The sequence below is a fragment of the Scyliorhinus torazame genome, chromosome 14, assembly GCF_047496885.1.
Source record: "Scyliorhinus torazame isolate Kashiwa2021f chromosome 14, sScyTor2.1, whole genome shotgun sequence".
Lineage (NCBI taxonomy): Eukaryota > Metazoa > Chordata > Chondrichthyes > Carcharhiniformes > Scyliorhinidae > Scyliorhinus > Scyliorhinus torazame.
In genome coordinates this window covers 189,346,662-189,373,142 of record NC_092720.1, presented here as the reverse complement: position 1 = coordinate 189,373,142, position 26,481 = coordinate 189,346,662, and the positions used below count along the sequence as shown (strand labels likewise).

Here is a 26,481-nt window from a genome sequence, read left to right as displayed (position 1 = left end):
ACTGTGCTGGCGGGATTCGGAGCTGCTGACAGTGGGGGGCACGCGTGAGCGACTTGGCAGAGTTTCTCCACTTGAAACAAATCCAAGTGTGCCATCAGCGCGGTGGAGGAGCAGTTCTCCACATAGTGGAGGCTATTCATTGACTTCTTTAAGGGACATTAACGAGATACAGTTGTGGGGGGGGGGGGGAATTTGTCGTGTTTTGTTTGGGGTTTGGGGGTAAAAAGAGGGGGTGGAGGAGGCGGTACGTGGGAATAGGGGCAGTTCTGTATGGTTTACGGTTGATGTTGCTGTTTGCTTGTATACGTTTGAAATTAACTCCAATAAAATATTTTTCAAAAAGAAAATGACAATTAGAGATTGGAACTAAAAACTGGCCTTGCCACATCTCTTGAAAGAACTTTTTAAAAACACATTATCCCACAAACTATACCATTGCTAGCTGTTTGTGTGCCAGCTTAGTCACATTAATAAATGCAATCACACTTCAGAATAATTCATTGTAGGTGTAAGACAGTTCGGAAAGATATGGTAAGGTGCGAAACAAACAAACACAAGTTTGTATCTCATCACTGCGCCAACAAGCACACCCAGATCAGATACAGCGCAGCACATTACTTCGAGCTTACACACAAACACTCTGCTACTGCTGTCCCTCATTAGCTGTCACACATATAACAAACACCTCACTGCAAATCTCTGGTAGATAGAAACAGAGAAAATAGGAGCAGGCCATTTGGCCCTTCGAGCCTGCTCCACCACTCATTATGATCATGGCTGATCATCCTACTGTTCCCGCCTTCCCCCCATATCCTTTGACCCCTTTCACCACAAGAACTATATCTAACACCTTGAAAACATACATGTTTTGGCCTCCACTATTTTCAACAGCAACATTCCCTCACTAACTCTCACAGATATAGCAATCCCCTCACTATAAATCTCTGATACAACTTTCCCTCACTAACTTACATGGATATAGCAATCTCTTCACTGTAACACTCTGATATCACACTGCTCTGACTGTAACATTGTGTATAGCACTCCTCTCACTGTAACACTCTGATATTACACTGCGGTCACTGTAACATTGTGTGTAGCACTCCTCTCACTGTAACACTCACTGCGATCACTGTAACATTGTGTATAACACTCCTCTCACTGTAACACTCTGATATTACACTGCACTGTCTGTTACATCGTGTATAACACTCCCCTCTAAGTAACACTCTGATATTACACTGCTGTCACTGTAACAATGTTTATAACTCTCCCCTCTCTATAACACTCTGATATTACACTGCTCTGTCTGTAACATCGTATATAACACTCCCCTCTAAGTAACACTCTGATATTACACTGCTGTCACTGTAACAATGTTTATAACTCTCCCCTCTCTATAACACTCTGATATTACACTGCTCTGTCTGTAACATCGTATATAACACTCCCCTCTAAGTAACACTCTGATATTACACTGCTGTCACTGTAACAATGTTTATAACACTCCTCTCACTGTAACACTCTGATATTACACTGCTCTGTCTGTAACATCGTATATAACACTCCCCTCTAAGTAACACTCTGATATTACACTGCTGTCACTGCAATAATGTTTATAACACTCCCCTCACTGTAACACTCTGATATTACACTGCTCTGTCTGTTACATCGTGTATAACACTCCCCTCTAAATAACACTCTGATATTACACTGTTGTCACTCTAACAATGTTTATAACTCTCCCCTCTCTATAACACTATATTACACAGCTGTCAGTGTAATATCGTATATAACACTCTCCTCACTGTAATGCTATGATATATGCCTCTCATTCTGCACAGTAACACTGGTTAAAAAAAAGCCTCCCAGTATCAGTCTGATAGAATACACGTCTGTCAGTACAACTCTCCCCTGGTATTACACACCGCACCTCACTGGAAATGTGTTAATGTACGCCTTCTGCTCCGATACACTGTGCTAATGACTGTCCCAGTTAATTTCTTACAATGTCTCCCTCCTTCTATTGGCAGGTTTACAAGGAGAAGCTGTACGGTAAGAAGTATGTCTGGTTTCTGATTGGATGGTACGCTGACAACTGGTTTAAGATCCAAGACAATAACATCAACTGTACAGTGCAGCAAATGACGGAGGCGGTGGAGGGGCACCTCACAACGGAGATCCTTATGGTGAATCCCACCAACAGCAGGGGAATCTCCAAAATGGTGAGGACGCAGCTCGAGTGGAAGGGGGGGGGGGGGGTTGCCTTGTTTTTTTTTAAAGCGCTGAGCGTTGGCTTCACTGACCTTTATTACCCCTCCTCTAGCTGCCCTTGGGAATGTGGTAGCGGGGAGCCATCTTGACTTTTCCCAGTGTGCGGGGGAGGGGGTGGATGGGAGGCGGAGGTGTTCCTGTGGTGTTGTTAGGGAGAGAGTCCCAGCACTTTCACCCAGTGACGATGCAGTAAACGCCATTACAGGTGCAACAAAAGCACCTGTGACCGGAAGGAAGATTTGGAGAGCAGGGTGGCTCTGTAGCCTTGATTGTCCAGGTGCTGGAGGTCAAGAATTGGGGGCTATTGGCGAAGAAAGCTTGGCTCATTGCTGCTGAGCAAGTTCGAGATGGATCACGGAATTATATAGCGGTGCCACACAGAGGACAGCATCCTAATGGTGGTGTTATAAATTAAAATATGTCGCCTGAGGTGCCACGGGGAGTTAGCGGCATAGTGGTATTGGTACAGGTAGGTCAGACCAGGTGAGGATGGCAGGTTTGCTTCCCGATTCCAATTTTGCCATCTGCCGGGGTGGGTTTCGAACCTGGATCCCCAGAGCCTTACCTTGAGCCTCTGGATTAGCAGCCCAATGACAATGCTGCTACGTCTCTGCCTCCCCAATAGGTGTTAGAAGCATCTGAAAGGAGAAAAACAATGTAGAGAAACAAAGAGATTGAAGGAGGAAATTCCCCTCAACAGCTGAAGACACAGCCGCCGATTGGGGAGCGATTAAAATTTGGGATGCTCCGTTGGTCAGAATTTGAGGAACGCGGAGATCCCCGAAGGTCGTGGTTCTGGAGGAGGTTACAGAAAGGGGGAGGGGTGGGGGGGCAAAACCATGGTGGGACTCGAAAACAAGGAATAAGAATTTTAAAATCAAGGTGTTGCTTGACAGCAGTGAGGTTGACGGGTTGACGTAACCCATATTAACCTCCCCACCCCGTCTCCATCCTCAGACCTCTCAAGAGTTCTTGGAGAAACTGCAGACGATAATCAAGAAATCGCCAGAGGAGACTGGGGGATACCAAGAGGCCCCCTTGGCCTACGATGCCATCTGGGCCCTGGCCCTGGCTCTGAATAAAACGGCTCAGGAGCTGGAGAAGAAGCAGATGCGGTTGGAGCAGTTCAACTATCGGAGCCAGAACAGGGACATCACTGATGAACTTTACAAAGCTATGAATTCCTCCTCTTTCGATGGGGTCTCGGTATGTGTGCTTCTGTGTATTTGTCTGTGTGCTTATCATGGGTGTATATGTGTGTGTGTGTGTGTGTGTATTTGTCTCTGTTTGTGTACCTGCATGTGTGTGTGTCTGTGCATGTGTGCTTTTGTGTCAGTGTGTACATGTGTTGATATGTGTGTCTGTATCTGCCTGTGCATGTCTGTGTGTGCGCATGTGTCTGGATGCCTGCGCTTCTCGGATTGTGTCTGTATTTGACTGTGTGCTCGTGTATCTGTGTCTGTGAGAGTGTGCATCCCGCTGTGCATGTGTGCTTGTGTTATCTTCATATGTGTCTTTCAGTGTATGTCTGTGGGTATGTATCTGTCTGTATGCATCTGTGTGTATGCTGTATATGTGTGTGTGTGTGCCTGTGCATAAGAGAGAGATTGTGTGTGTGCCTGTGCATGAAGTAGTGTTTGTGTGCCTGTGCATGAGTGTTTGTGTCTTTATGTGTGTGTGTGTGCATGAGGGTCTGTGTGTGTGCCCGTGCATGAGAGTGTGTGTGCCTGTATATGTGTGCCGATACATGATGGAGTGTGTGTGTGCCCGTGCATGAGAGTGTGTGTGCCTGTGCATGAGAGTGTGTGCGCCTGTATATGCGTGTGCGTGTGCATGAGGGAGTGTGTGTGTGAGCCTGTGCATGAGGGAGTGCCTGTGTTCCTGGTGCATGAGTATGCGCCCCCGTAATATATATATATATATATATATATATATATATGTATGTATGAAAGCAAATTACTGCTGATGCTGGAATCTGTAACGAAAGAGAAAATGCTGGAAAATCTCAGCAGGTCTGGCAGCAACTGTTAGAAAAAATAGCTAATGTTTCGAGTCCAGATGACCCTTTGTCAAAGCTATGTGTGTATTTCTGGAAATGTGTGCCTGTGCATGAGGAGTGTGTGCACCTGTGTGTATATATATATATATATATGTGTGTGTGTGCCTGTACAAATGTGTGCATGAGGGAGTTTGAGTGTGTGTGTGTGTGTGAATGTACATGTGTGCCTGTGCATGAGGGAGTCAGTGTGTGCCTGTGCATGAGAGAATATGTGACTGTGCCTGTGCATGCGAGAGTGTGTATATGTGTGCCTATGAGAGAGTGTATGTGAGTGTGCATCTTGTACATGCCTGTTTGTTTTATGGCAGGAAATTATTCATGGCATAGGGCAAGTCCTTTCCAGCTCTCCAGTGTGTGTTTGATATGTGTTATGCGGTGTATCTGTGCAAGCCTTGAGGCATGTTCTGGTGCTCCCAGCTTTACAGCTGACATTACCATTGGCTTGACGTCTGCATCTTCTCTCGCCCACTCTTGTTTCCCGCACCCCACCCTTTCCTGGACATTGATGGACTTCCCACGTTGACACGTCCTTCCTCCCTCCCAGGGTCACGTGGTTTTCGACGCCAGTGGATCTCGAATGGCCTGGACAATGGTTGAGCAATTGCAAGGTACGTTTATCACTGTGGTTTTAAAAAATGATTTCAGGTACATGGGCGGGGCCAGCATTTGTTGCCCATCCCTTATTTCCCTTGGACTGAGTGTCTCGCTCAGCCATTTCAGAGGACAGTGGATCTGGGGGTCACATGTAGGCCAGACCAGGTAAGGCAGCAGATTTCCGAAAGGACATTAGTGAACCAGATGGGTTTTTACAACAATAGACAATGGTCATCACTAGATTATTAATAATAATAATCGCTTATTGTCACAAGTAGGCTTCAGTGAAGTTCAGAAAAGCCCCTAGTCGCCACATTCCGGCGCCTATTCGGGTACGGGAATTGAACCCGCGCTGCTGGCCTTGTTCTGCATTACAAGCCAGCTGTTTAGCCCACTGTGCTAAACGAATTCAAATTTCACCATCAAGGATTCAAACCCAGGTCCCCAAAGAATTGGATTGCTACCGGATTACTACTCCAGTGTCTCCCCGTGTGCTAAATGGAGTAGGAATGGGTGATGGGAATTTTATTTTTCTGTTCTAATAATAATCAGTCGTCTGGTTGGTGAGGTTCAAAGATATAACTTTATTGTCAGCCACTTCACGGGTACACACTTGAATAAGCAGAACCGAATCAAACGTAGAAACGAAATATCAAACAATACTTTTAAAAAGTCAAGCACGTAGCAAAAAGCATAAGCGCAAAAGAAATCACGAAACACAAACAAACAGATGAATGATTCAAGAATCCAGGAACGAAAACATGAACCACGAGGTCCTATTTTTAAGGGAATCCTCATCTCTGGTTTAACCCCTCCTTTGCGTTCATTGGCTTCTAATTCTTAGCCAGGACCTCCTGGTTTATTCGAATGAATGTCTGTTGCTTAGAGGATAACTTGTTAATCAAACATTGGACATGACTTGAGATTGATTGGTGCCTATCAAAACTAGCTTAGTGTTTGTGTGTGCAGCCTGAGGAAAAGTACTGGGTTACTATTAATGTATTTTTCACGCTTTGCCATGTTTTATAGCTTGGAGGAGAGCTAACTAAAAATTGATTAGTTGATGACACAGGGAACATTCTGTTCTCAGTATTGAATGCAATGGTTAATTCATTATATGCGAAATGACTGAGTTCCCACATTCAGGGCCTCTCTTAAAATTTTACTTACTGGTTATATGCATTCAACTAGCCCCTCTATGAATAAAACTTGACGCGACCAGTTGTTGCAAAAGAGCTCGCAGCATCTGATTCAATTAGACCCCCCACCCTCCCCACCACCGCCATCAGGCACTTCTCACTCTGCCAGAGTGTGATCAAAGAATGAAGCCCCTCCACGTAGAACAGTGGCTGACTGTGAATGGGAAGAGGTGGAGCGGGGAGAGAGACATGGTGAGATTGTTAATCCTCTCCACTGGGAACAGGCTGCCCAGTGCCTGACTGAATGGGGGGGAGGGTTAATCCCATTCACTGGGAACAGGCTGCCCAGTGTCTGACTGTGAATGGGGGGAGAGGGTTAATCCCCTTCACTGGGAACAGACTGCCCAGTGTCTGACTGTGAATGGGGGGAGAGTTGGGGGGAGGGTTAATCCCCTTCACTGGGAACAGGCTGCCCAGTGTCTGACTGTGAATGGGGGGAGAGTTGGGGGGAGGGTTAATCCCCTTCACTGGGAACAGGCTGCCCAGTGTCTGACTGTGAATGGGGGGGGGAGGGGGGGGGAGAGGGTTAATCCCCTTCACTGGGAACAGGCTGCCCAGTGTCTGACTGTGAATGGGGGGAGAGGTTGGTGAGAGGGTTAATCCTCTTTTTGAGATGAGGCTGGTGTTTCAGCAATAGAATGACTTTACTCTTTCCCCACAGATGCTAAATACGTGAAGATCGGTTACTATGACAGCACGAATGACAACATGTCGTACTTTGGCACTGACCGCTGGTTTGGTAAGTCACCATTCCCTGTCACTCGGAATCAATACCTGACACTCCATCTTCACCTGTGACTGGAAACCACTGGCCCTTGTTTATCCCTCACGCTGTGTATTTCTTCATCAAGGCAGCAGCTGCTCCATCAGTTCCGGCTTACTGGCTCGCTCTCTAGTCTCTCAGGCAGAAGGTTTTGGGTTCACATCCCAAGAAACTTAGGACAAAAAATATAGCCTGGCAATAATAGTGAGGGGGCGCTGCACTGTCAGAGGGCCGGTACTGAGGGAGTGCTGCACTGTCAGGGGGTCAGTACTGAGGGAGTGCTGCACTGTCAGGGGGTCAGTACTGAGGGAGTGCTGCACTGTCAGGGGGTCAGTACTGAGGGAATGCTGCACTGTCAGAGGGTCAGTACTGAGGGAGTGCTGCACTGTCAGGGGGTCAGTACTGAGGGAGTGCTCCACTGTCAGGGGGTCAGTACTGAGGGGGCGCTGCACTGTCAGAGGGTCAGTACTGAGGGAGTGCTCCACTGTCAGGGGGTCAGTACTGAGGGAGTGCTGCACTGTCAGCGGGTCAGTACTGAGAGAGTGCTCCACTGTCAGGGGGTCAGTACTGAGGGGCGCTGCACTGTCAGAGGGTCAGTACTGAGGGAGTGCTGCACTGTCAGGGGGTCAGTACTGAGGGAGTGCTCCACTGTCAGGGGGTCAGTACTGAGGGGGCGCTGCACTGTCAGAGGGTCAGTACTGAGGGAGTGCTCCACTGTCAGGGGGTCAGTACTGAGGGAGCGCTGCACTGTCAGAGGGTCAGTACTGAGGGAGTGCTGCACTGTCAGAGGGTCAGTACTGAGGGAGTGCTGCACTGTCAGAGGGTCAGTACTGAGGGAGTGCTGCACTGTCAGAGGGTCAGTACTGAGGGAGTGCTGCACTGTCAGAGGGTCAGTACTGAGGGAGTGCTTCACTGTCAGGGGGTCAGTACTGAGGAGGCGCAGCACTGTCAGAGGGTCAGTGCTGAGAGCGCTGCAGTGTCAGAGGGTCAGTACTGAGGGAGTGCTGCACTGTCAGGGGGTCAGTACTGAGGAGGCGCAGCACTGTCAGAGGGTCAGTGCTGAGAGCGCTGCAGTGTCAGAGGGTCAGTACTGAGGGTGTGCTGCACTGTCAGAGGGTCAGTACTGAGAGTGCTGCACTGTCAGAGGGTCAGTACTGAGGGAGTGCTGCACTGTCAGAGGGTCAGTACTGAGGGAGTGCTGCACTGACAGAGGGTCAGTACTGAGAGTGCTGCACTGTCAGAGGGTCAGTACTGAGAGTGCTGCACTGTCAGAGGGTCAGTACTGAGAGTGCTGCACTGTCAGAGGGTCAGTACTGAGGGAGTGCTGCACTGTCAGAGGGTCAGTACTGAGGGAGTGCTGCACTGTCAGAGGGTCAGTACTGAGGGAGTGCTGCACTGTCAGAGGGTCAGTACTGAGAGTGCTGCACTGTCAGAGGGTCAGTACTGAGGGAGTGCTGCACTGTCAGAGGGTCAGTACTGAGGGAGTGCTGCTCTGTCAGAGGATCAGTACCGAGGGAGTGCTTCACTGTCAGGGGGTTAGTACTGAGGGAGTGCTTCACTGTCGGGGGGTCAGCACTGAGGAGGCGCAGCACTGTCAGAGGGTCAGCACTGAGGGAGTGCTGCACTGTCAGAGGGTCAGTACTGAGGGAGTGCCGCACTGTCAGAGGGTCAGTACTGAGGGAGTGCTGCACTGTCAGAAGGTCAGTACTGAGGGAGTGCTGCACTGTCAGAGGGTCAGTACTGAGGGAGTGCTGCACTGTCAGAGGGTCAGTACTGAGAGTGCTGCACTGTCAGAGAGTCAGTACTGAGGGAGTGCTGCACTGTCAGAGGGTCAGTACTGAGGGAGTGCTACCCTGAGAGGGTCAGTACTGAGGGAGTGCTGCATTGTCAGAGGGTAAATACTGAGGGAGTGCTGCACTGTCAGAGGGTCAATACTGAGGGAGTGCTTCACTGTCAGAGGATCAGTACTAAGAGAGCACTGTACTGTCTTTTTTCTAAGTTGAGGCCTCACCTGGTGGATGTGAAAGATTCTGTGGCCATTATTTTGAAGACAAACAGCCACTGTGCTGTTAGGGAGGGAGTTCCAGGATTTTGTCCCAGCGACAGCGAAGGAACCACAATATATTTCCAAGTCAGGCTGGTGAGTGACTTGGAGGGGAACCTCCAGGTGGTGGGGTTCCCAGGTATCTGCTGCTCTTGTCCTTCCAGATGGTCGTGGTCGTGGGTTTGGAAGCTGCTGTCTGAGGAACCTTGGTGAGTTGCTGCAGTGCGTCTTGTAGATGGTACACACGGCTGCCACTGTGCGTCGGTGGTGGGGGGTTTGAATGTTTGTGGAAGGAGGAACAATCAAGCGGGCTGCTTTGTCCTGGATGGTGTCGGGCTTCTTGAGTGTTGTTGGAGCTGCACTCATCCAGGCAGTGGATATCCTGAGGTCATGGAAGGCACATTATAAATGGAAGTCCTTTGTGGGTATTGTCCCCTCCCAGATGCACCGCAGTGGTTCAAGATAGCGGCTCCCCGCCACCATCTCCAAGGCAGCAAGCGCTGGACTCACCAGCGGCGCCCACCTGGGGAGTGTTCCAAACAGAGGTTGGACGATTGACCTCAGTGCCTCAGTAACTATTGACCTTACTCTCGACCACCAACCTCCGTGTGTTTGTTCCTCGGAAGTGGGCTGGCTTCAATGTGATGCTCCCACCCCTTCCCCCACTGGTTCAGCAAATGGATGTCGCACAGTGATGGGTTGGTGGGGACAGACCCTCGCCCCATTGAGAATAGAAGGGAAGGGAGGAGGGCGGGATTGAAAACCAAGTTTATTGTCGCCTCTCCTAACATGTGGCCCAGTGTTATATTCTGTTTGGTAATCACTCCTTTTGAATCATCTTGGGATGTTTACCATGTTAAAGGTGCTATATATAAGATAGGACAGTGGTTAGCACAGTTGCTTCACAGCTCCAGGGTCCCAGGTTCGATTCCCGGCTTGGGTCACTGTCTGTGTGGAGTCTGCACGTTCTCCCCGTGTCTGCGTGGCTTTCCTCCGGGTGCTCCGGTTTCCTCCCACAGTCCAAAGATGTGGAGGTTCGGTGGATTGGCCATGCTAAATTGCCCTTAGTGTCCAAAAAGGTTAGGTCGCGTTACTGGGTTACAGGGATAGGGTGCAGGTGTGGCCCCAGGTAGGGTGCTCTTTCCAAGGGCTGGTGCAGACGCGATGGGCTGAATGGCCTCCTTCTGCACTGTAAATTCTATGATATAAATGCAAGGTGAGATCTACAGTGGAAAAAGAAGGAAAATGTTTTTTAAGAATGTCGTGCTTTGGATGGTAAGTGTTGTAGCTGCGGTAAAGGAGGAGTTAGCCAGTCACAGGACAGTTCGTGATTCAGTAGTGTGAGCTCACAGCGCGAGTGGGCTGGGTGGAGATTAATTACGTTAGTCATGCAGTGTCGCAGGTGACAAAGGAGAGAGAGAGGGACGTGGAGAAAGTAGAGGCACGCAGTGTGAAGAGAATTGGAAAATCTATAGCCTGCCACAAAGATAAGGCAGTGCCTGTACTGACAAACCAGACGCTTCCCCTGCATCGAGAGATCAGGCACGCCCTCTGCATCGGGGGATCAGACACTGCATCAGGAGACCAGACACTGCATCAGGAGACCAGACACACCCTCTGCATCGAGAGACCAGACACTTTCCCTGCATCAGGAGACCAGACACACCCTCTGCATCGAGAGACCAGACACTTTCCATGCATCAGGAGACCAGATACACCCTCTGCATCGAGAGACCAGACACTTTCCCTGCATCAGGAGACCAGACACTGCATCAGGAGACCAGACACACCCTCTGCATCAAGAGACCAGACACTTTCCCTGCATCAGGAGACCAGACACACCCTCTGCATCGAGAGACCAGACACTTTCCCTGCATCAGGAGACCAGACACTGCATCAGGAGACCAGACACACCCTCTGCATCAAGAGACCAGACACTTTCCCTGCATCAGGAGACCAGACACTGCATCAGGAGACCAGACACACCCTCTGCATCGAGAGACCAGACACTTTCCCTGCATCAGGAGACCAGACACTGCATCAGGAGACCAGACACACCCTCTGCATTGAGAGACCAGACACTTCCCCCTGCATCAGGACACCAGACACACCCACTGCATCAAGAGACCAGACACTTTCCCTGCATCAGGAGACCAGACACTTTCCCTGCATCAGGAGACCAGACACTTTCCATGCATCAGGAGACCAGACACTGCATCAGACCAGGCATACCCTCTGCATCAAGAGACCAGACACTCCCCCTGCATCAGGAGACCAGACACTCCCCCTGCATCAGGAGACCAGACACTCCCCCTGCATCAGGGGACCAGACACTCCTCCTACATCAGGAGACCAGACACACCCCCTGCATCAGGGGACCAGATATTCCCCCTACATCAGGAGACCAGACACTTTCCCTGCATCAGGGGACCAGATATTCCCCCTACAGCGAGACACCAGACACGCCCTCTGCATCGAGGTACCAGACACTCCCCCTGCATTGAGAGACCAGATACTCCCTCTGCTTTGAGAAACCTGACAGCCCCCCTGCATCGGGAGACCAGACATTTCCCTGCACCTGTCGTGTTCTGTAATTTGGAATAACACAAGCTGCCACTTGATGCAGTTTTGAGTAAAAGATGCTCCAGACTTTGAAGTGAGTTCAATGTGTTTTATTGAACTATTAGCACAGTTCTCAATGAATTTGACTCTCTGCTAATCTAAATGTAGTAACCCAGTCTAACTGAACCAGCCTTGCTCTAAGCCATGTGCTGGGGTGTGATGCTGAGGATACACCCTGTCTCACTCTGTAGATGTTGGTCTGTGGAAAGAGGCGAGGTGTGAGTGCCTCATCCCTTTTATAGTGAGATACCACCTCTGAGTGTCCTGACTGCTCATTGGTCGTCTCCTATTCTATGTGTTCATTAGCTGCATGTTTGCATATTATGACAGCACCCAGACACCAGAGACTCCCCCTACATCGGGAGACAAGACCCTCCCCCTGCAAAGGGAGACTAGACCCTCCCCCTGCATAGGAAGATTAGACACTCCCCCTGCATCGGGAAACCAGTGATTCTCGCTGCACCCAAGGATCAGATACTTCTCCTGCACCCAGGGACCAGACACTCCTCCTGCACCCAGAGACCAGTGACTCTCCCTGCACCCAGCGAAGTGTTTCGTCTCTGGGTGCAGGGAGAGTCACTGGTCTCTGGGTGCAGGGGGAGTGTCTGGTCTCTGGGTGCGGAGGAGTGTCTCGTCCCTGGGTGCAGGGGGCGTGTCTGGTTTCTGGGTGCAGGAGCGTCTGGTCTCTGGGTGCAGGAGGAGTGTCTGGTCGCTGGGTGCAGGGAGAGTCACTGGTCCCTGGGTGCAGGGAGAGTCACTGGTCTCTGGGTACAGGGGGAGTGTCTGGTCCCTGGGTGCAGGGGGAGTGTCTGGTTTCTGGGTGCAGGGAGAGTCACTGGTCACTGGGTGCAGGGGGAGTGTCTGGTCTCCTGATGCAGGGGAATGACTGGTCTCCCGATGCAGGGAGAGTGTCTAGTCTCCTGATGCAGGGAGAGTGTCTGGTCTCTGGGTGCAGGAGACACTCCTCCTGTGCCCAGAGATCAGACACTCCCCCTGCATCAAGAGACCAGACACTCCCCCTGCATCAATAGAGCAGACACTTCCCCTGCATCGGGAGACCAGACACTCTCCCTGCACCAGGAGACCAGACACTCCCCCTGCACCCAGAGACCAGACACCACTCCTGCTCCCAGAGACCAGACACTCCTCCTGCACCCAGAGACCAGACACTCCTCCTGCTCCCAGAGACCAGACACTCCTCCTGCATCCAGAGACGAATGACTCTCCCTGCACCCAGAGACCAGTGACTCTCTCTGCACCCAGGGACCAGACACTCCTCCTGCATCGAGAGAGCAGACACTCCCTCTGCATCGGGGGACCAGACACTCCCCCTGCATCGGGGGGCCAGACACTCTCCCTGCATCAGGGGATCAGACACTCCCCCTGCATCGGGAGACCAGGCATTCCCCCTGCCTCAGGAGACCAGGCACTCCCCCTGCATCGGGGGACCAGACACTCCCCCTGCATCGGGGGACCAGACACTCCCCCTGCATCGGGGGGCCAGACACTCTCCCTGCATCAGGGGATCAGACACTCCCCCTGCATCGGGAGACCAGACAATCCCCCTGCATCGGGAGACTAGACACTCCTCCTGCATCGAGAGAGCAGACACTCCCCCTGCATTGGGCGACCAGACACTCCCCCTGCATTGGGCGACCAGACACTCCCCCTGCATCGGGAGACCAGACACTCCCCCTGCCTCGGGGGACCAGACACTCCCCCTGCCTCGGGGGACCAGACACTCCCCGTGCCTCGGGGGACCAGACACTCCCCCTGCATCGGGGGACCATACACTCCCCCTGCATCGGGGGACCAGACACTCCCCCTGCATGGGGAGACCAGACACTCCCCCTGCATCGGGAGACCAGACACTCCCCCCTGCATCGGGAGACCAGGCATTCCCCCTGCATCGGGAGACCAGACAATCCCCCTGCATCTGGAGACCAGACACTCCCCCTGCATCGGGAGACCAGACAATCCCCCTGCCTCGGGGGACCAGACACTCCCCCTGCCTCGGGGGACCAGACACTACCCCTGCATCGGGAGACCAGACACTCCCCCTGCATCGGGAGACCAGACATTCCCCCTGTATCGGGAGACCAGACACTCCCCCTGCATCGGGAGACCAGACAATCCCCCTGCCTCGGGGGACCAGACACTCCCCCTGCCTCGGGGGACCAGACACTACCCCTGTATCGGGAGACCAGACACTCCCCCTGTATCGGGAGACCAGACACTCCCCCTGCATCGGGAGACCAGACACTCCCCCTGCCTCGGGAGACCAGACACTCCCCCTGCCTCGGGAGACCAGGCACTCCCCCTGCCTCGGGAGACCAGGCACTCCCCCTGCATCGGGAGACCAGGCACTACCCCTGCATCGGGAGACCAGACACTCCCCCACATCGGGAGACCAGGCACTCCCCCTGCCTCGGGAGACCAGACACTCCCCCTGCCTCGGGAGACCAGGCACTCCCCCTGCATCGGGAGACCAGGCACTCCCCTGCCTCGGGAGACCAGGCACTCCCCCTGCATCGGGAGACCAGGCACTCCCCCTGCCTCGGGAGACCAGACACTCCCCCTGTATCGGGAGACCAGACACTCCCTCTGCCTCGGGAGACCAGACACTCCCCCTGCCTCGGGAGACCAGACACTCCCCCTGCCTCGGGAGACCAGACACTCCCCCTGCATCGGGGGACCAGACACTCCCCCTGCCTCGGGAGACCAGACACTCCCTCTGCCTCGGGAGACCAGACACTCCCCCTGCCTCGGGAGACCAGACACTCCCCCTGCATCGGGAGACCAGACACTCCCCCTGCCTCGGGAGACCAGACACTCCCCCTGCATCGGGAGACCAGACACTCCCCCTGCCTCGGGAGACCAGACACTCCCCCTGCCTCGGGAGACCAGGCACTCCCCCTGCCTCGGGAGACCAGGCACTCCCCCTGCCTCGGGAGACCAGGCACTCCCCCTGCCTCGGGAGACCAGACACTACCCCTGCATCGGTGTACCAGACACTCACTCCCCCTTTGGGGATTCCTTGTGAATCTCTCCATTGTGTGCTGAAAAATAGTGCAGGCTGACCAAACACTAACTGGCAATCGAGTGTACTGATATGATCCCTTGTGGGTATTTATTGTGACTAACTTTCTAGAATCTTTTTCCAGATCCAGCTGTTGATAATTGTGACTTTGGTCTAGCTTGGTGTACTTGAGGCCCCCTGATAACTTAGCGCAGAGTTCCTCTATCCTCGCAGTGTGATAACAATCCTGCAGAGCTCCCGGTTTACCGTCAGTTTGTGATTCCCGCAGATCCTCACAGTGCGGCCTGGTTTCAGGGCTGAGAGGCGACCCATCCGGCAAACTGCACAGGCTTGGTAACGCCCAGGTCTTCCAACCTCCTTCCGCCTCTACCTTCTGGAGTAACGCACATGGCACCGGTCGAGTTAAGAGAAATCTAGTTGCAGCATCGGGGTTTAGATGAATCCCAGCTTTACCCCCTTTTATCCGACCCAGTTCCCTCTGGAATATCTCCTAATATTTACATAGAAACCCTCAGGGATTCTCCGTTGCCTGACGGCAAAATCGTGTTTGGCGATGGGGCGGAGAATCATTTCCGAGCAGGAATCGGGGCTGGTGCTGGTTTGACGCCGGTTTGCGATTCTCCGCCCCCTCCTCCAAACTGGCACCCTCGTGGGGCGCGCCGCGCACAGTCGCCATGCTGTTGGTGCCTCACCGGCACGCCCGCAATGCTCCGCCCCGATGGGCCGAGGCCCCGACGGCGCGGGGCACGTGTGCTCTGAGCAGGAGTGCCGCCTGCGGACTGTGCCGCCACACTCTGCCAGGCTCTGTTCCGCTGGCTGAGGCGGGCATCTGCCAGGTGCTGGTGGGGGGGGGGGGGGGTGGGATTGGCTGTGGGTCGGCGGGTTAGGTTACACACATGGCCAACGCCATGTTGTGCGCATGACCGGTGGAGGTCATCAGCCCTGCGCATACGCGGCCCGGACCTGGTCATTCTCCAGCCGTTCTCGACACGAGCCTTGGGCGTTTCATGCAGCGCCAGTGTTAGCCCCTCACCGATACCGGAATCGGTGAGGGGTTCGTGCTGTTTTCTTTGACGTGAAGCTCCCGCGGACTTTCCGTTTGAGCTGGCACTTAGCCACAGGAACTGAGAATTCCGCCCCTGGAATATCCCATCTTGGGTTCTAAATATTTACAGCCAGTTCATTATTGTAGCCAGTCCAATGTCATGAGGCTGGGCCTCTGCCCTTCAGTCACCATGATGGGTAACTGGGCTGACTGGTTCCTGTCGGATCCGGGCACAGAGGTTGTCCCCACTATTTTTAGTGTCTCTCCAGTGTACGTCGCTAAAGTAGTCCAGAACGGCTCAGACTTGAGGGTTGCAGTCCCTCTGGAGATGTTCGAATGGTCTTTTACCAATGACGGTGGCTGTGGCGCCAGAGTCGCCCTCCATGTTCAGGGGGCCGCCATTGACCATTCAGACAATCTCAGTGGGAGGTATCCTGTTGAGTTGGACCTCGGGGCTTTTCACAGTAACTTCATTGCAATTTAAACCTACTTGTGACAAAGATTATTATTATTATGAATGCGTAAGCCTTGGTTCCTCCCCCAGCTTATTTACAGGGGCTGTTTTTAATCATTTTTAGCTTCGCTCGACGTTTAACTGGCTGGTGCCCCTTTATCTTGAATCTGAAGCAGATAAAATTCTTGCACCAGCACATCTCTTGGGAGTAGGCTCCCCCACACCGAAAACATGCCGCAGACCCTGGTGCTGAACAATGCTTCTCGGGCTCCGCTGCGCCCGCACTCGGGCTGCTCGTAGTAGCGGCCATGTCCCACCATAACTGGTTCACCTCATTTTGCACGCCTTGAAGCTCACTAACACCTTGAAGCTCACTAACACCTTGAAGCTCACTAACACCTTGAAGCTCACTAACACCTTGCTCAGAGCACTCAGTCGCTTGGGCCATCTCCACTGCTTTGCCTAGTGAAATATTGGTGTCACCAAGCAGTATCTTTTGGATGATGAGGTTGCTGATCCTACAAACCAAGCGATCCCTCAACATGTCCCCTCACACAGGCCCGCATTGGATGTTGGTGTTTGGCCATGAAGCTGGAGACCGTCTCTTCTGGCTCCCTAACAGCAGAATGTAATTTGTACCTTTGTAGGATAACGGATGGTCGGGGGTTATAGAGATCCTTAACTAAATTGACCGACTGGTTGAAGGTTTTTGTGTCTGGAGCCTCAGGCGATGTGAAACACCTCAGCAGACTGTAAGTCCGTGGGTCGCAGACTGTGAGCAGTATCACCTTCTGTTTTGCCTCAGTTTGCCATGAAAAAGTAACGCAGACTCTCAATGTACTTGACTTCAGGGTTGCCTGATTCTATTTTTTCTGAATCGTGGAGTCTGTACCATTTTATTTTGGATTTCGAGAGATCACCCTCCTCCCCCTCTGGCTCTGCACTGCTTGCTTCCAATGACTGATCCAGTTTGTCCTCATCGCCAGTGTAATAAGTCGGGTTGACTCAGTGTGGAAAGTAATGAACTAAAGGATTTATTGATTAAGAACAACTATGTACACAACGGTTTTAACAGCGCAACTATATGGGTCTACTAATGGTGGCACAGTGGTTAGCACTGCTACCTCACAGAGCCAGAGACCCAGGTTCAATTCCAGCCTCAGGTGACTGCCTGTGTGGAGTTTACACTTTCTCTCTGTGTCTGTCTGCGTGAATTTCCTCCGGGTGCTCTGGTTTCCTCCCACAGTCTAAAGATGTGCAGGTTAGGTGGATAGGCCATGATAAATTGCCCCTTAGCGTTCAGAAATGTGCAGGTTAGGTGGGGTTACGAGGTTGTGGAGGAGTGGGCCGATGTAGCATTCTCTTTCAGAGGGCCGGTGCAGACTTGATGGGCTGAATGGCCTCCTTCTATGGTACTCTTAACACCGCCCTGGCTCCAACTATCACCCTCCAGCCCTGGATTCCATGCTCCTGTCCCAACGGCTCAACTCCCTCGTGGCTGAACAAGGGCGCGATTCTCCGATATTGAGGCCAAGTGTTCGCGCTGTCGTGAACCCCGTCGTGTTTCACGACGGCGCGAACTAGGCCCGGGCACGAGCTATTCTGGCCCCCTGAGGGGGCCAGCACAGCGCTGGAGCGGTTCATGCCGCTCCAGCCTCGCGCTGCACCACCCCGCGCATGTGCAGTTGGGGCAGCTCAATCCTGCGCATGCGCAGTTGGTCCTCGCCATCCTGCGCATGCGCGGGGAACTTCTTACGCGTGCCTGCCCCGACCCAACATGGGGTCGCTGTTCAGGGGCCGGTCGCGCCGGCAAGTAGGCCCAGGGGGTTGGGGGGAAGAGGCCGGCCCGCCGATTGTTGGGCCGAGATCGCGGGCCAGACCCCATCGGAGGCCCCCCCCCCCCTCCGCCCCCGGTGAAGGAGCCCCCCCACACACACAGGCCGCCCCCCCCCCCCCGAGCATTCCCGCAGAGTTCCCGCCGGCAGTGACCAGGGTTGAACGGTGCCGGCGGGGCTCTGTCGGGTCGGAGCGGCCGCTCGGCCCATCTGGACCGGAAAATCGGCGGCCCCGCAGATTCCAGCAGCCCGCAGCCAGGGCTGTGCCAATCGCGCCGGCGCACATGGCGCCGATTCTCCGCACCTCGGAGAATCGCGCGTCGACGTCGTGGCGCGGTTGCGCCGATTCTCCGGCCCGGCGCGGGGCTCGGAGGATTGCGCCCCAGATCTCTGGAAAGGATTGTGTCTCAAAATGTACCTGATATATTTATATTATATACACATAGCTCCACATAAATAAATCCTTATGCCTAGAGTGCTACTGCCCCCTAGTTACTCACTCTTCAAGGGACGCGTTCCAAAGTGGCGTGCATTTTCGAAAAAAGAGGCAACAAGTCAGGGATCACCTTCTGGCATTCCTGACCTTGATATCTCAGATCCATTCCCAGGATGGGAGCCAGGAATTTTACAACAGCCACCAATCCAAAGAAACCTAGCTTCCCCTTGTGGTAAACCACTGTGTTCTGATATTAGAGGTTGTACGGTAGAACCTGCACTACAGGTTCACCTGTGGCCCCTGCATGCTAGCTCCGCCCAGGAGGTGGGGTATAAATATGCGTGGCCTCCAGCTCGCCGCCATTTCGCCAGCTGCTGTGGGAGGCCACACATCTGATACTAATAAAGCCCCAGTTTGGATTCAACTTTGGCTCCAGTCAAATTGATCGTGCCTCAATTTATTAGTATCAGATTCAGAAGATGGACCTCCGGATTAAACCAAATCGCCTGCAGCTGGATCCCCACTCCAGCGACGCCAGAAAGGACTTTCAGCACTGGCTAGCTTGTTTTGAAGCGTATATCACCGCGGCGCCGACCCCTGTTCCAGAGGCTCAGAAGATCCAGATATTGTACTCCAGACTCCGCTCCAAAGTCTTCCCGTTGACCCAGGATGCGCCTAATTACGCTGATGCCATGACTCGACTCAGAGAAAATTATGAGCAGAAGACGAACACGCTCTTCGCCAGACACGCGCTCGCAACGCGTACTCAACTACCTGGTGAGTCAATTGAAGACTTCTGGAGGGCCCTGATCCCACTAGTTCGGGACTGTGACTGGAAGGACGTTACAGCTAAGGAGCACGCAGATCTCCTTATGTGGGACACTTTTGTGACTGGGACTGGGTCTGATATTATCAGGCAGCAGCTCCTAGAAGGGGCCACGCGCGACCTCACAGAGACTAAAACTCTAGCGCTCTCCATGATGGTCACCCTGCGCAATGTCCAGTCCTACCCCCCCAACCACGTGGCTCACTCCTCCTACGCTTCATGGGCCCCAGCAGGGGCAACACCCACCCAATACGCCTGCGCTACGCGCCAGCCAGCGATCCCTGGGGGGCCCCGATGGTACTTTTGCGGCCAGCAAAAACACCTCCGCCAACGCTGCCCGGCCCGCGCTGCCCTGTGTAAGGCCTACGGGAAGAAGGGCCACTTCACTGCGGTGTGCCAGGCCCTTTTCAGCGGCCGCATTCACCCCCACCACCCCCCCCCCCCCCGGTCACGGACAATGGGTGCTGCCATCCTCCTCTCCTCCCCTCCCCAGGCCATGTGCGACCAATGGGTGCCGCCATCTTCTCCTCCGCGCAGCACGTGCGTTTCATGGGCGCCGCCATATTGCTCCACCCCTGCAACGTGCGTTCCATGGGCGCCACCATTTTGTAACCCCCAGGACCTCCAGGCGCCGCCATCTTGTCCACCCCGTAGCACATGGACACCAACGGCGTTCCAGGACCTCAACTCAACGGCCGCCTCACTACCCGACGATCAACCAAGACTCGCCTCCATGGCACGCGACCACATAACCTGACCAACGCATCCACCAGCGTGAAAGTCAACAGCCATGTGACCTCCTGCCTACTAGACTCCGGGAGCACTGAGAGCTTTGTACACCCAAATGCAGTAAGGTGCTGCTCCCTTAAGGTACACCCTACCAATCAAAAAATCTCCCTGGCCTCCGGATCCCATCGCGTAGCGATCCGGGGGTACTGCACGGTCACGCTCACGATCCAAGGCACAGAGTTCCACGGCTTTCGCCTCTACGTCCTCCCTAACCTCTGCGCTGCACTTATCCTTTACCTGGACTTCCAGAGCCTGACCCTTAAATTCGGCGGACCCTTACCACCCCTCACTGTGTGCGGCCTCACGACCCTAAAGGTCGATTCTCCTTCCCTCTTTGCCAATCTAACTCTAGATTGCAAACCCATCGCCACCAGGAGCAGACGGTACAGCACCCAGGATAAGGTTGCTTCAGGAGGGAGTCATTGAGGCCAGCAACAGCCCCTGGAGAGCTCAAGTGGTTAAATCTGGGGAGAAAAACCGAATGGTCGTGGACTACAGCCAGACCATCAACAGGTACATGCAGCTCGACGCGTACCCCCTCTCATGCATATCTGACATGGTTAACCAGATTGCACAGTACCAGGTCGTCTCAACGATGGACCTGAAATCTGCCTACCACCAGCTCCCCATCCGTAAATCGGACTGTCCATACACCGCCTTTGAGGCAGACGGCCGGCTATATCACTTCTTTAGGGTCCCCTTCGGCGTCACCAATGGGGTTTTGGTCTTCCAAAGGGAGATGCACCAAATGGTCGACCGGTATGGATTGCGGGCCACGTTCCCGTACCTACACAATATGACCAACTGCGGCCATGACCAGCAGGACCACGATGTCAACCTCGCTAAATTTCTCCGCACTGCCTCTCTCCTCAACCTCACGTATAACAAGGAGAAGTGTGTGTTCCGCAAAACCGCTTAGCCATCCTCGGCTACGTGGTCCAGAATGGAGTTCTGGGACCCGATCCCGACCGCATGCGCCCCCTCATGGAGCTCCCCCTCCCCTACTGCCCCAAGGCCCTCAAACGTTGCCTGGGGTTCTTCTCATATTACGCGCAGTGGGTTCCAAACTATGCGGTCAAGGCCCGCCCACTCATACAGTCCACTCGCTTCCCCCTGACAGCCGAGGCCCAACAGGCCTTCGCCCGGATCAGAGCTGATATTGCCAAAGCTGGAATGCACACAGTAGACGAAACACTTCCTTTCCAAGTAGAAGGCGACGCATCGGACGTCGCCCTTGCCGCCACCCTCAATCAGGCAGGCAGGCCTGTGGCATTCTTTTCCCGCACCCTCCATGCCTCTGAAATCCGGCACTCGTCCGTCGAATAAGAGGCCCAGCCTATCGTTGAGGCTGTGCGACATTGGAGGCATTACCTGGCCGGCAGGAGATTTACTCTCCTCACTGACCAACAGTCGGTAGCCTTCATGTTCAACAACACACAGCGGGGCAAGGTCAAAAATGATAAAATCTTGTGGTGGAGGATCGAGCTCTCCACCTATGATTACGAGATTAAGGATCGCCCTGGCAAACCCCAGACTCCCTATCCCGAGGTACATGTGCCAGCGCATAAGTAGACCGACTCCGGACCCGGCACGACAGCCTTTGTCACCCAGGGGTCACTCGGTTGTACCATTTCATTAAGGCACAAAATTTGCCCTACTCCGTCGAGGAAGTAAGGACAATCACCAGGGACTGCCAGGTCTGTGCGGAGTGCAAGCTGCACTTCTACCGGCTGGACCGCACGCGCCTGGTGAAGGCCTCCCGCACCTTTGAACGCCTCAGCGTGGATTTCAAAGGCTCCCTCCCCTCCTCCGATCGACACACATATTTCCTCAGTGTGATCGATGAATACTCCCGGTTTCCCTTCGCCATCCCATGACCCGACATGATGTCTGCCACCGTCATTAAAGCCCTTAATTCTATTGTCACTCTGTTCGGCTTCCCCGCCTACATCCACAGTGTCAGGGGATCCTCAATCGTGAGTGATGAGCTATGCCAGTTCCTGCTCAGCAGGGGTATCGCCTCCAGCAGAACGACGAGCTACAACCCCCGGGGTAACGGACAGGTAGAAAGGGAGAATGGGACGGTATGGAGGGCCGTCCTACTGGCCCTGCGGTCCAGATATCTCCCGGCCTCCCACTGGCAAGAGGTCCTCCCTGATGCACTACATTCCATTCGCTCATTACTCTGCACTGCCACGAACAGTACACCACATGAACGTCTTTTTGCCTTCCCCAGGAAATCCACATCCGGGGTATCGCTCCCAACTTGGCTTGCAGCTCCGGGAACCGTGCTTCTCCGTAAACATGTGCGGCTCCACAAGGCGGATCCGTTGGTGGAGAGGGTGCACCTACTCCACGCAAACTCACAGTACGCCTACGTGGCATTCCCCGACGGCCGCCAGGATACTGTCTCCCTCAGGGACCTGGCACCAGCAGGTTTCACCCCCACACCACCCCCGGCGCTACCCTCCCCCGCCGCTCTCATCACCCCCCCCCTAGGACCGTCCGTCCTCCCCCTGCCCACGCCCGTTGATGAAGAGGATTTCGGCATGCTCCTGGAGTCAACTTCGACCACGACAACGCCAAAATCGCCATCACCACTTCGCCGATCTCAAAGGACCATCAAGGCACCGGGTCGGCTGAACCTCTGACCGGCCCGCCGGATGCCAAGAGACTTTTTTTTGCTGTTCTGCAAATATTAAAGATTGCGAATTGTATATAGTTATCCAGCACCCCCGCCGGACTCAATTTTAACAGGGGGCGAATGTGGTAAACCACTGTGTTCTGATATTAGAGGTTGTACGATAGAACCTACATTACAGGTTCAGCTGTGGCCCCTGCATTCTAGCTCCGCCCAGGAGGCGGGGTATAAATATGCGTGTCCTCCAGCTTGCAGCCATTTCGCCAGCTGCTGTGGGAGGCCACACATCTGATACTAATAAAGCCTCAAGTTTGGATTCAACTTTGTCTCCAGTCAAATTGATCGTGCCTCCCCCCTTCCCCCATCCCCCCTCCCCCCACTGCAGCAATTGATCTCTCAGTGACCTTGGGCGCCAATTGCTGTGGTCAATAAGCTGGACTGCCGGCCTAAAAACGAGGACAGGCGACATCACCCGCGGCCCCGCATGGACAGATGTAAATGGCAGTAGCATTCCCAGGGAGATAGCTTATGGGAGGAATAAGAACATTGAACACCAATAATTTATCTTCTTAGGTGACTATTGCCCTGGTCGGTGGAACCAGTCCACATGCCACAGTTGTCCACGTGGTCATTTAACATAAAACAGAAGAAAGACTCATTTATACCACACCTACCGCGATCTCATAGTGTCCTGAAGTACCTTACAGCTAACAAAGTATACTCCGGAGAGTGGCCACGCCGTAACCATGGCAACCAATTTACACACAGTGAGATCTTGCAGACAACAGTGAGACAATACATTTTCTCTTGTCTTGAATCATCTGGGCTTGGTCCTAATGTGGCACAGTGGGAAGCTCTCCGGCCTCTGAAAGCAGAAGACTTGGGGGTTCAAATCCCGCTCCGGCGACTTGCCAAATACACTGTTGTTCTGAGAATTGTTGAAGGATAACTCATGGCCACGGGACCGGAATGAACCTCACCGCTTCATAGGAACCACAGGAAGAGGTATGGGCCATTCAGCCCCTCGACCCTACCCCACCCTTCAATGGGAGCATGGCTGATCCGTGACTTAACCCCATATCCCTCAATATCTTTGCGAAACAAAAGTCTATCTGTCTCAGATTTAAAGTTAACAACTGATCCAGCTTCAACTGCTGTTTGCGGGAGACCATTTCAAACCTCTACCACCCTTTGAGTGAAGAAGTGCTTCCCAACACCTCTCTAGGCGGCCTAGCCCTGATTTTCAGACTACGCGTTAGAATCTCCAACCAGTGGAAATAGTTCATTTTTATCTACCTTGTTTTTTCCCTGTTAATATCTTGAATATTTTGATCAGATCACCCCTTAACATTCTAAACCCCATCGAAAACAGGTCTATTTTGAGTAATCTCCCTCGTACCTCAACCCCTATAGTCCAGGTCTAATTTTTGTAAACCCGTGTCATGCTCCCTCCAAGGCCACAATATCCTCCCTAAGAGGCTGCCCCTACTGGGGCAGCACGGTAGCATTGTGGGTAGCACAATTGCTTCACAGCTCCAGGGTCCCAGGTTTGATTCCGGCTTGGGTCACTGTCTGTGCGGAGTCTGCACATCCTCCCCGTGTGTGCGTGGGTTTCCTCCGGGTGCTCCGGTTTCCTCCCACAGTCCAAAGATGTGCAGGTTAGATGGATTGGCCATGATAAATTGCCCTTAGTGTCCAAAATTGCCCTTAGTGTTGGGTGGGGTTACTGGGTTATGGGGATAGGGTGGAGGTGTTAACCTTGGGTAGGGTGCTCTTTCCAAGAGCCGGTGCAGACTCGATGGGCCGAATGGCCTCCTTCTGCACTGTAAATTCTATGAAATAAGATGTGGTACCCAGAGCTGTTAAGAGTACTCCAAGTGGAGTCTAACCGGGGTTTTGTATAGCTGCAGCATAACCCGTGGCTTTATAATTCCAAACCTCTAGATATAAAGGTTAGTATCATAGAATCCCTACAGTGCAGAAGGAGGCCATTCGGCCCATTGACTTTGCACCCACTCTTTGAAAGAGCAACCTGACGAGGCACAATCCCCTTCCCTATCCCCTTCTAACCTATGGCTGTAGAGGCAAATTTACCATGACCAATCTATCTAACCCGCACATCTTTGGACTGTGGGAGGAAACTGGAGCACCCGGAGGAAACTCACAGACATGGGGAGAATGTGCAAACTCCGCACAAACAGTCTCCCAAAGTCGGAATTTAATGCCTTTTTGATTATTTTCTGTACTTGTTCGTGGCATTTTAAGGATCGAGGTACCTGAGTTCCCAAGTCTCTTTGGACACCCATTGTACCGAATCTCTTTCCATTTAGAAACAACTCTGCTCTATCGTTGTTTGGTTCAAAGTTGTAACCTCACACATTGAATTCCATCCGCAACAATTTTTCCCATTCTCCTAGTCTGTCAATAACACCTTGTAATTTTATGCTGTCATCTAGGCTGTCGGCAATGCCATCTAACTTTGCATCAGGGAATGCAGCAGCAGAGCTGTGATAATCCCCAATTAGTGCACCCATAGCTGCCTCTAGCCTGCTGTGCAGTGTACATTCCAGAGCAGTCTGTTACTCAGCCTGGCAAACCTGACATTATATTAATTAGCAGGGACTCTCAGTGTGTGACGCAGTCCCGGGGTGCGGCAACACAGCATCAAGTGGCCAACACTCCACTTCCTTAATTTGGGATTCGTCCCATTTCTATTTCATAATTCTAACTCTTACTTTCGAAAATAAATTCAACTTGTGAACTGGATTTCATTTTGTAACTCACTCCCAGGTACCATTATCCTACATATAAACCACCTGAACCTCTTGATTAGATTCTAGTCTGTAACTCACTCCCAGGTGCCATTATTCGATAAATAAACCACCTGAACCTCTCGATTAGATTCCAGTCTGTAACTCACTCCCAGGTATCCATTATTCTATATATAACCATCTGAACCCCTCGATTAGATTCCAGTCTGGAACTCACTTGCAGGTATCCATTAGTCTATATGTAAATCATCTGAACCCCTCGATTAGATTCCAGTCTGCAGCTCACTCCCCAGTATCCATTATTCTATATATATACCATCTGAACCCCTCGATTTGATACCAGTATGTAACTCACTCCCAGGTCTCCATTATTCTATATATAAACCATCTCAACCCCTGGATTTGATTCCAGTCTGTAATTCACTCCCAGGTATCCATTATTCTATATATAAACCATCTGAACCCCTGGATTAGGTTCCAGCCTGTAACTCGCTCGTAGGTATCTATTATTCTATACATAAACCATCTGAATCCCTCGATTTGATTCCAGCCTGTAACTCACTCCTGAGTATCCATTGTTCTATATATAAACCATCTGAACCCCTCGATTATATTCCAGTCTGTAACTCACTCCCGAGTATCCATTATTCTATATATAAACCATCTGAACCCCTCGATTTGATACCAGTATGTAACTCACTCCCAGGTCTCCATTATTCCATATATAAACAATCTCAACCCCTCAATTAGATTCCAGTCTGTAACTCACTCCCAGGTATCTATTATTCTACATATAAACCATCTGAACCCTCGATTAGATACCAGTCTGTAACTCTTCCCCAGGTATCCATTATTCTATACATAAACTACCTGCCCCTTCGATTAGATTCCAGTCTGTAACTCTCCCCCAGGTATCCATTATTCTATATATAAACTACCTGCCCCTTCGATTAGATTCCAGTCTGTAACTCACTCCCAGGTATCCATTATTCTATATATAAACCATCTGAACCCCTCAATTAGTTTCCAGTCTGTAACTCACCCCCAGGTATCCATTATTCTATATATAAATCATCTCAACCCCTCGAT

General features: G+C 52.5%; 1 protein-coding gene across 1 annotated transcript in view; it reads left to right on the top strand.

Moving 5' to 3' along the window:
- Window positions 1-26,481, top strand: part of LOC140390300 (gamma-aminobutyric acid type B receptor subunit 1-like) — a 138,667-nt gene that overhangs the window by 45,035 nt on the left and 67,151 nt on the right. Inside the window, exons 7-10 of the mRNA XM_072475343.1 lie at window positions 2,034-2,225; window positions 3,232-3,480; window positions 4,878-4,941; window positions 6,788-6,865. Coding sequence (XP_072331444.1) covers window positions 2,034-2,225; window positions 3,232-3,480; window positions 4,878-4,941; window positions 6,788-6,865 — 583 coding nt within the window. The remainder of the gene's footprint in view (window positions 1-2,033; window positions 2,226-3,231; window positions 3,481-4,877; window positions 4,942-6,787; window positions 6,866-26,481) is intronic.